The sequence below is a fragment of the Myotis yumanensis genome, unplaced genomic scaffold, assembly GCF_028538775.1.
Source record: "Myotis yumanensis isolate MYYU_CA2020_CCGP unplaced genomic scaffold, mMyoYum1.0.hap1 SCAF_8, whole genome shotgun sequence".
Taxonomy (NCBI): Eukaryota; Metazoa; Chordata; class Mammalia; order Chiroptera; family Vespertilionidae; genus Myotis; species Myotis yumanensis.
In genome coordinates, this window is record NW_027223759.1 from 25912390 (window position 1) to 25925079 (window position 12690).

The 12690-nt window shown below is 33.9% G+C and overlaps 1 protein-coding gene across 3 annotated transcripts in view; it reads right to left on the reverse strand.

The window, feature by feature from the left end:
* CUL3 (cullin 3) overlaps positions 1-12690 on the reverse strand; it is a 103464-nt gene that overhangs the window by 13822 nt on the left and 76952 nt on the right. For all 3 annotated transcript variants that reach the window (XM_070422245.1, XM_070422246.1, XM_070422247.1), the window contains 7 exons: positions 9602-9747; positions 8704-8880; positions 7070-7240; positions 6428-6535; positions 3578-3702; positions 2076-2172; positions 464-598 (listed from right to left, as the gene is read on the reverse strand). In XM_070422245.1, the coding sequence (XP_070278346.1) occupies positions 464-598; positions 2076-2172; positions 3578-3702; positions 6428-6535; positions 7070-7240; positions 8704-8880; positions 9602-9747 (959 nt within the window). The remainder of the gene's footprint in view (positions 1-463; positions 599-2075; positions 2173-3577; positions 3703-6427; positions 6536-7069; positions 7241-8703; positions 8881-9601; positions 9748-12690) is intronic.

A 12690-nucleotide genomic window follows, 5' to 3' on the forward strand; every position in this document is an offset into this window, starting at 1 on the left:
GTAAAAGAAGCGCCACAAAAGCAATTCATATTGTATGATTCCATTTATGGGAAATGCTAGAGAGGCAAAACTAGTCTATGGTGATAGAAAGCAGATCACTGGCCGCCTGGGTATGGGGGACAGTGGGAGGGAATTGACTGCAAAGGAATATAAACACTTTGGGGATAGTATTCTATAGATTGTGATGGCAGTTACATAGGTATGTACACCTGTTAAAACTCATCAAATTGTGCACATATATGAGGTATGTTTATTACATAAAACTTATACTTCAATAAAGTTTATTTCAAAAAGCCAAATGAAATGTGACCCAACAAGTGTATGATGTTCACAAAGGTTACTAAAATAGTAATATTCATCATCAAATAATAACTCTAAAGGTTATTCATATAAGAAAGATTCAAGTAACATGTGAAAATTAGAACTAAAACAATTGGTTCAAATTTATATAACAAACCCATACCTCAAATGTATATTTTTCTCTATTATTAAAGAGCATTAGTATGGTCATCTGGAAAGTGGAGACTTGCAGTATGTGCTTCCGTGTATTAGAGCCAGTGACTTGTGCCCCTCCAACACCAACTTCAGATCCATCTTCCTGTTTCATTTTTTAAAAAACATAACGAAGACATTATCACATCCTGGTAACTTTAACAGTATATGTGAGAAATAACCCCTGTAATGACAAGCCCCTCTTTTACAAAACTACATTAAAAAGAAAATGTTATTTAAAAACGTGTATGTGTGTATGTACACATATACCAAATCTTCATTTAAGGTTTTCGTTTTGTGTGTGTGTGAACAATTTAATTTTACAACTAAAATTATTTTAACAGTACACAATAGAATAATAATGGACTTATATGACATTACTCCTTTATACCACTACCAAAAGTAGTAGGGTTAGGTTTCTTTTTGTGCGGTCTGGTGATAGCAAGATATCAAATGATAGCTAGGATATGGGGGAATCCTTTGCCATCCTTACAGCTGATTTAAGTACAAAGTAGAAATTTAAGTCTTCAATAACTGACATATAAATTTTGTTTAAAAAACCTACTGGTTTGTTTTATAAAACTTCAAAAGATAAAATAACTGTTTAGGAAAAAATCCTCTCCTTTAAAATCAAAACAAACAATAATTAAAAGCTGAGTTCTTTAGTATCCTTGACCTTCCCACTTACACTTAAATATGGGGTGGATCAAAAGTAGGTATACAATTGTGAGTAGGAGAAACAGAGTTTATTCTTGCATTATTTATTAATTATTGTATTATTTTTCCATATGAACAGCTATAAACCTACTGTCCCCTCACCCTGTATACAAAAGTTTCCAACATTATTCAACTAAATGAATTACAAGGAATATTTCCCATTTCAATTAAATATACAAATTAGAATACACAGAGCCATTTTAATAACATATAAAACTACTAAAATTCTAATTACAATATAGAATAAAACAGTCATTTGCTGCCTGGATGACAACTTAGGTATTATCTTTTATGTTTTGCTGGAAGCTTGTTACTACTTTTCTATTTTTAAGGAAAATGACCCTGACTAAAGTTATAGCAAGCAATAAAAGTACTCTAAACCTCACAATCTTAGATATAAAGAAGTGATTACTTTTTAAAAATGAAGGCAATTCACTAGCATGGTGCTCACTTTAAAATAATCACTTTAGTAACATTTTGTACATCTCACAAATCTCAAGTGTTAATGTTTCCAGTTTTGATTGCTGAAAATTAATAAGGATTATAGGAGACCAAGAATTTGGAAAGGGGAGTCATAGCTTTGTATGCCCTCAAATCAACTTACATCTTATTATTTTATGCAATATGGTCTCAAGTCTAATCTTATAAAAAATGTGTAATTATTATTATTCACTCCATAAGGAAGACTACTGGTATAATCTTCATATTGTCAAATGAAGTTATTTAGCAACTGAGGGAACAGAGGTAAATAAAGCAAAGTTCCCACCTTTTTAATATTTGAAACAAGGAAATAGAAATAATTGACCCAAGTCAACAAAAATCACAAATCAGTTCTATAGACTAATTTTAAGTTACTTAATATTTACCTTTTTGACTGGTCCATAAAAGGTGGCATTGAGATCTGCAGAACCCATGTGATGCTGGAGTGTGAGCTGCCGACCACTGTGTTTCGCTAAGTAAAACCTTCAGCAAATCAAACGAGGTTTTAGAGAATCATACAATTTACACATTTGAAATTATAAACTACTAGTGGCCCAGTGCACAAATTCGTGCACATTTAAAGAAATTTAATTAGAAGAAATATTTTAGTATCGCTATTCAGCCTTTTTCTATAATAGAAGTGTCAACCAAATTCAGATCAAAACACATGCATGCAATTAGCACCAGCAAGAGATTTATATGTATCTCGCATGCTCGAGTCCACTTAGCCTTTACAGATACAGAATAAACTTGCTTAATTAGACCTGCTTTCTGATGTAGCTAAACTTTTTCCAGCCCAGTAAAGCACCCCAACTTCTCTTTCAGGTAATTGTCAGCAACACAGAAGTAAATATCAACACAAAGCAGATTATTGTATATCATGCTGGGAGAACAAAGGGTAAAATATTTAACTGCAGCAGTGTTTGACTATATTCTGCTCAGTGAGAAAACCTGAAGTCATTTTCAAGGTCCACCATTTCTTACTTCTTTTCAGTCTGGTCAAGTTTCTAAACTTTCTAAATCTCCGTTTTCCGGCTAATGAAAATAAAACAGGATTCCACTGAGTCTCCTACCTACCTACTCCAGGACTTCTGTGAGGATCAAATGAAATGAGGCATGGGAAAACACTTCAGACATTTGGTTACAGTGTAAAACGTTTCCACCTGGCTATAAAGGAATTAGTGTTCCTGGGCTGAAGAAACTGCAAGGAGGCTAATTGCTAGGAGAGGAAGCCGGACATTGCTATGTGACGTCATTACCCGGACGGGCACTTACCATATTAGCCTTCTATATATATAGATAGGATAACCCTTATGTAAGGCAGAGTTAAAAAGATAGCATGCACTAATGCTGAAGGACATCAATAAAAGATTCCTCTGAAAAGAGTTTATGCAATGCATATAAAAAGCATATAGGATAATTCTCCTTTAGAACATCAGGTAAAAAATGGAGTACAGTCCTCGGGTTATGTCAGACTCGACGTACGTCATTTCGTGGTTACAGCGCCATCTCCCATTTATAGTATTTATATAAAAAAAAAAGTTCCATCATTTCGACATATGTACATATGTGCTTTATGATTTTTATTATTTATTTTCCACAAGTAAAGATCAGGAATTGTTATCTTTCTTTTAAATTTTTTTTACTGTTTCACTTCATTACTGCTGTGTATGTGCTCCACGTGAGTGACGTAGGTGCTTATGTAGGTGAGTTCCGACTTACGGCAAAAACCATGTTATGTCACGCCATAGGAACGGTTCTCCGATGTAACCCGAGGACCTACTGTATGTATATTTATCCTCAATCAGGGACACTACAAATGCTCAAATTTATTTCAACTTTGGATAGTTATTTGTTCTTAGAAATACAAAGTTTGATCTACATTTACCTCCTGAATATCTCAAAAGCATGTCTTGGTGCTGGTGGGATGTTGCACTTTGGTGTGGCTGACTGAGTGGGCCAATATCCTGTTGTGAGCACCCGGACTGTGAGATCAACACCACCTAATGATACCTGTGTAAAGGAGAAAGAGATGTTCCCCAACAATTAACTAGGATTTGTTATCTGTTCCATATAGACACTGTGTCAGTTATCAAAGTAGTTAGTTCCATATCCGATATTGAGCAAATAAAACATTATCTTCTTAAAGGTTAGGCCCACCCGTGTTTTTCAAATTTTAACTCTCCTGGTGAAGATTTATATATATTGCTTAAGATGTTGACTTTAAAACACTGGCCAAAGGACAGTTGTTAGCAGGTGAACAAAGGGTTAGTGGTGTCATTGAGACATGCAAACTTTGGCCCTGCAGCTTTTTTATATAAAATGTTAAGTGTCATATCTGTGTCATTTTAAAGAAAAATTTAGGATACTAGCTCTCATCTCAGATTTTAGTATTTTTACCATATTAACTCACAAATAAAATACTCCTATTGCATCTACATTTGAAGTATATTGATCAACATGTTTTTTCATGTAGTTCACATTCTAACAAACTTTGCATACGATACTAAATCCTGTTCTACATAGTAGATGCTCTATGAATATTTGAATACGAATGACTACTATCTCTGTCACATTAGATATTTTCTTCTTGTTAAACAAATTTAAGAAAACAAAAATAAAGCATATAAAGATTCTTAAATGTAAAATAGTATCTTTATTATTGACTAGAGGCCCGGTGCACGAAATTCGTGCGGGGGGGGTGGGAGGGTGGGGGTGGGTTCCCTCAGCCCAGGCTGCACCCTCTCCAATCCGGGACCCCTTGGGGGATGTTGGGCCTAAACCGGCAGTCGGACATCCCTCTCACAATCCTGGACCGCTGGCTCCTAACCACTCACCTGCCTGCCTGCCTGATAGCCCCTAATTCCCCCCCCCCCGCCAGTTTGATCACCCCTAACCACCTCTGTCTGCTGGCCTGATCGCCCCCAACTGCCCTTCCCCCCCCCCCCCCCCCCCCCCCCCGGCATGGTCACCCCAAGCAGCCTGCTTGGTCGTCCGTTTGGTTGTTTTGGTTGCGACGATCGCTTAGGCTTTTATATAGATAGATATTCACAGCTTATTCTAAATCATTGTATTTTTATCTAACCTGAGTGATTTAGTGACAGATTTCTAAAAGGAAGAGATAAGCTTATAAAAAATATCTTGAAATATTACACTCAGATTTCTTCACAAATACCTACTAAATGATCACTCCATTTTAAAGAAACTAAAACTAGATAGAAATCCTAGATCAGTGATGGTGAACCTATGAGACGCATGTCAGAGGTGACATGCGAACTCATTTTTTTGGTTGATTTTTCTTTGTTAAATGGCATTTAAATATATAAAATAAATATCAAAAATACAAATCTTTGTTTTACTATGGTTGCAAATATCAAAAAATTTCTATATGTGACACGGCACCAGAGTTAAGTTAGGGTGTTTCAAAATGCTGACACACCGAGCTCAAAAGGTTCACCATCACTGTCCTAGATGATGCATAGGAGAGGATCACAGCAGAGACTCTTAGATGATGAATGGAGGAGGGCTGAGAACTGCTGGTACTTTGCAAGTTGGGTGGATTAGGGTGTTGAGCTCACAACTTGGTTCAATACACCCAAAACAGTAAGTCTTTTTTTTTTTGTAAACCTTTTCTCCCACATACCCAACAAAGACTTTACCTTCAAGTCTTTTCTTAAAATCTAATTTTTTAAAAGAGGCCTTGTCTGACCACCCTTCCCTATTACAGATTTCCTTTGTATATTCTATTGCCAGCTCAGGTGCTATGTGTTTACTCATCTTGTTTATCATCTGTCTCCCAGATTAGAATATAAGCTCCACACTGGCAGGGAATTTTACCTATTCCATTCTCTGCTGTACACCCAGTGCCTAGAAAAATGCTTGGCACGGACAGTTAAGTGGGTGAGAATGCCTTGATATGTACTTGCCCTTTTCTACAGAATTAGCTATTATCACATATTTTGTTTGTTATGAGACTGTGGGACCATAGAAGTGGTAACCTAATATTTAAATACTAAAGGAAAGACCTACTATTTTAAAAAATGGTTGTGGTATGTCTTAATTACAAAGTAATATGTACAGTCACTTGAGAGAGAAAACTTTTAAAGAAAAACTGTGGAGTTCTCTAAACTTAAGGTAAAGTTGTAAAACAGGTAAAAAAAAGAAAGAAGTAAAATTCCGAACCCAATTAAATCCTTACAAAACCCCACTGGACTCCAAAGCCATAGAAGTTGCAGCTCACTGCCTTCTGGAGTCACAATACAAAACTACACTTAGAACATACTAGTGCCTGTGTTTTTATACTCAGCCCAGCCCCACCAATCCTGAGGATGTCAGATCCATTTAATATCAATTAAATAGGAGGTAACAAAGACAGCACAATCCTGGGGTAAAGTGAAAGGAAGAGAATTATATACTTCAGAAAGCTTGCATAAGCCCAATATTCTTTTCACAGTCTATAAGAATTTAACAGCAGAATCATTCTATTTATTAAATTTTCTGCACATCCCTTTAAGTGAGGAGGATAAACTGTTTTAGAAGAATAAAAAACAAATAATTTAACATCAATAGTTAGAAAAAGAGGTTATATGGGGGAAAATAATTTTTTAAAGCACTCACAGACACTAATGGACATTTTAAAAAATGACAACAGCAGTCCAGTTATTTGATATATAGATGAAAATGTCCATTACGTAAGATTTTACATAAAACATACAGAAATAGAAATAGAACAATTTACCCCAGTTGCCTGTAGATGTTGCCTGAATTCATCCATAGTTGTATTTGAGATGCTCATATCCCTAAACATTCCTTCCAGTTTTGATGTGAATTGACATCCACACTCAGTCTGTGTAAGAAAACAACAAATAAATGATGTTTTTTTTCTATGAGAAAACATACATATAAATAAACAATTCCATGTTACAGTCATCATTTCTAAATTTTTCCTATAGTTGCTTTAAGAGTACAGGTACCAAATTTTAGTGTTTAAAATGCAGATTCCAAATCTCTTTAGGATATTCCAATAACCTCACTGAAGGCAGGGGCCCAGAACTCATGTTCACAAGCACCTCATGTGATATGTGTACAGGTGGTCTATGGACCACACCTTTGTACCTTTGTGACAGAACTATATAGTAATATTGCCTTTATTGTTTCCCTTGTACTAATCCTTCCCAGATTGCCATGAATGTACTGCCATGCTAAGAGAAATTCCAGCAAACTTCTAATATCTGAGAACTTGAATAAATGTAAGTACAGCTTTATAAGTTTATAAAAATAGTATTTTAAATCAGTTAAATATTTACAATCAAATGTTGCTGTTCAATCATGTGACAAACATTAGTTAGGTACACTCCATTCCATCTTATATACATCTTACCTTTAACTTAGATATCATATTTTTTTCAGAGTCATCAGAAACACTTTTATTTGTGAGAAGTCTTCTTGCCAAGTGTTGTTTATAATAACGTTCAAATACATCTTTTTCTTGCATAAACCTAAATAGGACCATTGCCTTATCCAATATTGTTTCTACTTCTTGTTCTGTTAGCTGCAAAATCAATTAAAAGAGTACTTAATAATTTCAAAATTTTAGTTGTACAAAAACAGCACCACAGTTCAACAGTTTAAAAACAATACTGTCACAACAAACATAAATATTTGGTTGCACTATGTCAGAAGGAGGGATCTCCTTAAGACAGTGGTTCTCAACCTCTGGTCCTTTAAATACAGTTCCTCATGTTGTGACCCAACCATGAAATTATTTTTGTTGCTACTTCATAACTGTAATGTTGCTACTATTATGAATCGTAATGTAAATATCTGATATGCAGGATGGTCTTAGGCGACCCCTGTGAAAGGGTCGTTCGACCGCCAAAGGGGTCGCGACCCACAGGCTGAGAACCGATGCCTTAAGAGAAGGTGCCTCCTACTTCATAAGGGAGCACACCACAACTCTGACATCCTATTCTAGTACAGCATCAATCAGGCATTGACATGGAGTTCCATTCCCTAGAGAAGTGGTCGCCAACCACTGGTCTGCGAGGTCCGAAAGGTTAGCCCTAGAGGGCTACTACTGAAATGATACATGGCTGGATTAAAGGATGATGAAGAACAGATGAAATAAAATTGTAAATGCAAAAATGAGTATCTTACAATGCCTTTGCATAATATGTAGGCAGAAACTTACATAGCCAAAAGACAGATATTTTCATATAAGATCAGTCAAAATCTAAATTGTGCAAACAGAAGGATAATAATTTGCTATAATTTAAAGCAGTGGTCGCTAACCTTTTGGACCTCTTGAACCCCCAGTGGTCCGCAGACCACCAGTTGGTGACCGCTGATTTAAAGAGTAATAAGGCCCCATCGCCCTTATCTTTTAAATAGGAAAAGGTGATACTGTGGCAGGTTGTATTAAGCTTATACTAAAAATTATGAAAGAATAAACAAATGTGTCTTTCTTTTATTCTGTGTCTTAATCTTTTGTTTGTTTCTGCTAGAGGAGCCTGTAAAACCTGTGAGGTCATTCGTTGCTTTTCCCTTTTGTCTCACAAATTCCAAGGTAGAGTAAAAAAGAGCAATTTATGTGTAATCACAATACTCTTAATTTAATTTTCTATGCTAATTGTGAGCTTCCAAGATCCCAGGTATACAATAAAAACTTGAAACTGAGCTTCAATATATGCTTTCAAACTATTTTCCGTTATTCTAGTCTATGCCTTCAAATTCCTGGCACCCAAGTATTATCTGATACATAACCCCAAGAACCAGATGAGAGCAACAATATCCTATGCTATGGCTGTGTAGTTGTTTGTTTTTATAGGTTAAGTGAAATGTCAAAGTACCTCTGGCCATTTCGATACCATAAACAATCCTTTTACATTTAAGCACAGCACATGCTTATTTTTATATTTAAAAATTCCCTAATTTTGTATTTGATTTCCCAAGCTTATATACAATTTTATATCTATAAGTAAAATTTAAATGTATTTTCAAATACACTATACTTACCCCTTTAACTCCCTTTTTCAACTTATCATCAATAAATAATGAGAGGTATTCAGGGGACCTGGAGTTGAGGTTGAGAAAATACTCAAAGTCACCCGCAATAGTTTGTTTAAAGAGTCGGTCATTATTAAATGATTCCTGCAGGAAGCGATCAAACCTACTCTTCAGATCCAATAAGCCCTTCCAAATAAAAAAGGAAGTTAAGATACATTATAATAATGTCTCTAGAAACAATATGCATGCAAACATGTACGTTTCTTTTAACTTTGCTGGTAATATAAATGTGTGCATTCAGTGTTAAACTTAGAGATTCTATATTATTTTCAAGCCTGTATCTAAGCCTGTATTAAAATGTCAGTGATAAAGAAGTATTTTATCATTCATTTATGTATTACTGCACTTAAGATGAACCAAAGAACCTCCTTACTTGTTTCTCCCCATCCTGTCTTTATTAAGTGGGCAAGCCCGAGAAAAATAGCTAAAAAAATGTACCATGAAAGCCTTTTATTTATATTAAAACAGGAAAATTTGGAACAAAATTTTTTGCTCTTACTATTGCTTGAAAGCAAAACATTTTGAAACAAAAGTATTTAACACATTTTTTTAATACACTAAAATATGAGCACTTAAGCATATAAAAAAGTAGAAAGGAATAACTTTCATTCTTACGACTATTTAAATAAGGTCTTTACCAGACAGAATAAATGAAAAGTAGCTGAGTCTGGCTTCCTAATATATACATACTTTGCAAAACTCCAAAATATTTAGGATAATTATATATACTAATTTACCACAGGGACAATTAAGTAAAAAATACATACTACATGTCATAATAAGTGACCTTTTTAGTACCTGTCAATAGTAGTTTATCATAAACTTAGAATCTTCTGTATTTACCTACCTGGATATAGTCAACGGGATTCTTTCCTTCGCCTTCCTCAGAAACAAGGGCTTTACCCTGCTCTCTCAAATAGGAACTCATACACTCACACATTGTTTTCAAACCATTTGGCACACGACTAAATAACTTGTACATGCAAGCAAGGTCTGTAATCAGAAAGCAAACACAAATCGGCTACATTAAGATTAAGAAAAAGTGTGAATCTCTGTTCATGCTGATTTGTAATACTTAAACTTATTTCTCGATTGCAATCATTTGTTGACATGAAAAACTACTACCACTCCCTCAAGCAAAACAGAAAAAAGGAATAAACAGGCCAGTTAATGGTTATTATTGCAATTTATGATACTGATTCAGATGAGACACTCTGAAAGCATCAATATAATGTCTCAGCAATTTTAGTTTACATGGAAGAGAAGATGCCCAAACTGTATAACAAAGCCACAAAAATGAAAACTACAATTTTTAGTTTCTGTATAACTTATCCTAAGTAATTCTAATTTAGAACCTAGTATTACTATAAACTGTATAAGGATAACTTTCATTATGGTGTAATTTGTAGTCAATAAAAAATTTTTTAAACTCATTAAAGTCTTATGGATATTTTTAAGCATGTCTATTTTAAAAGTTCAAACAATAACCATGAAAACAAATATACTAGAATTTATTTCATTTCATACCATGGTAAAGTTTACATGAAATTTACAGCATAAATTCCAATTCTTTAATATTTTCCTCAGAGCAATCTCTAATATTTCCCAGGTGATGTCTTAAAGCCAGTATCTATATTTTAAAAATTGGTTTATCTCAGAATAAAAACTTTAGACTGTCCATTTTTTATATCATTTTCACGGATTAAAATGTAGAGTTGAAATACTGCTTTTCCAAATATCTAATGTTTCTTTGAAATAAGAACTTATAGGGAGACTATCGTATTAGAACTTTACAACAATACAAAAAAAGTTTTATAATCAAGAACTTTTGAAAATGGAGTTAAAACAAGCAGTTTCTAGATTAGACACTGAGAATATTTTTTCTGTCAAGTGCCAAATAGTAAATATTTTAGATTGTGAGCCACATATGGTTTCTGTTGCTATTCAATTTTGCCACTGTGCAAGAAAGAAGCCATAGGCAATAAATGGGCATAACTATGTTTCAATAAAACCTTAGTTTTTAAATCTAAAATGTATATAATGTTCTGTGTAATGAAACATATTCTTTTAAAAAAATTTTCCCCCACCAAACTGGTGGTGGGCTATATTTGGCAAACAGACCATAATAATTTACCTAGGCTGGTCTATATTTACAAGAGAAATTTAGATCCTAAAACTAAAGTTGTATGTATTTTTAAAATACTTACAAGCAAATTTTATAAAAAGGGCTTCTAAAATTTGTTTCAGTGACTTGCAAAAACAAATTTTATTTAAAAATAAGTTTTTATCAATAATATAAACCTAAGTAACCTACGCTGAACAAAGCTTACAGTTTTTCTCATTTAGCATACAACCAAATTTCTCATGTTGAAAATAGGCATTACAAATTCAACAGTATGGATATATACTACAGTAAATTTGGCATATCAGATATTTCTAACACAACGGTTCCCAACTTATCTGTTTTGTTCCTATGCTGTCACAGTTTTACTTAATTATATGCTATATAGTTAACTGTATGTAAATTAATACATTTCATTGTCTTTCACTGTATATAAATATATGGTATAGTAGAGGATGTAAATGAGAAAATGAAAAATACTTGGCATTCAAAATTAAATATCAAAATGAGATGCCATTTGAACTTAACTTCACAGCACTATCTGCATCTGATAATCAGTCAATCCTTTTCATCCTCCACTTATGGTGGGAAAACTATTTTTCACTTTCTGATTTATGAGACATTTGGCTTCATAATGGTAAAGCCGTGACCCTGACCTATTCTCGACAAAATGATCACGAGCAGAGCCTAGCAAAAATTAAGATATTGCACAATTAGGTTTCTAGTGGGAAGTCAGGAAAATTGAAACCAGATTTTTACAATTTAATTTAGAATCACAGATAGTTGCTTATATATGGTAAGTAGCTATTGTGGTATTTCTTCATTCGTGTACTTAAGCACTTGCCATGTGTCAGGCATAATTAATGCTTTTAACTAAAGTCTCCAGGTTATAGAGATACTATAATTCAGGCATGACTAAAAATCTCTCCATCAAACATTTCATAGCCCCTAATCTTCAACCCATTTAATCTCCCCCCTCCCAGCCTCTCAAGGTAGAGAAGAAAGAATTAATTCAATGGCTAAACAGCACATTAGAAAATTTTTGGATTCTAATTTTATTTAAATAGGGAAAATGTTTTTCATAAAGTCCAACTCTGCCAGGGACCATTTACATCAGGAGTCATCAAACTGTAGTCCATAGACCAAATACAAATACAGCCCATTGTCTTTTTGTACAGCATATAAAAATAAATCAAATGAAGTTTTACAGAAACAGTCAAGCTTATTCTTTTGTAATACTGTCTATGCCTACTTTCTCAATATGCAGTAAAGATGAGTAGTTTACTGTATGGCCCACACACCTAAAATATTTACTGCCTGCTCCTATAGAAGAAAGTTTGCTAACCCTACTTAGACCTGAGACATGCAGGAGTAGCTTATTTTAGAAAACATGACAAACATACAGAAAATGATTTTTGTTCTGTTGCTTTTAGAAAAATGTTTACCAGAGGGTTTTTTAAAATGCAACTTTTTTGGCTTTAATAAAATCTACAAAGTTATATAAAACTTTTCAGAAACTTATTACACGTTTACAAATATAACCATTTCAAAACACAAAGCAAGGATTCCATTGAAGGAGGCATGGAACAACCTCTCATCATGTTTCTTTTCCATTTTCTTATATCCTCCTTTCTTTAAAATTTTTCACATAAAAATTCTTCTTTTCATTCCCTACCTAGGTCATTACCCCAAATAGCAATATGTATTTCATCTATAGCTCATTACCCCAAAAAGGCAATATGTATTTCATCTACAGGTCATTACCCCAAATAGGCAATATGTATTTCATCTATAAGGAGTATGTGGCTAAAACA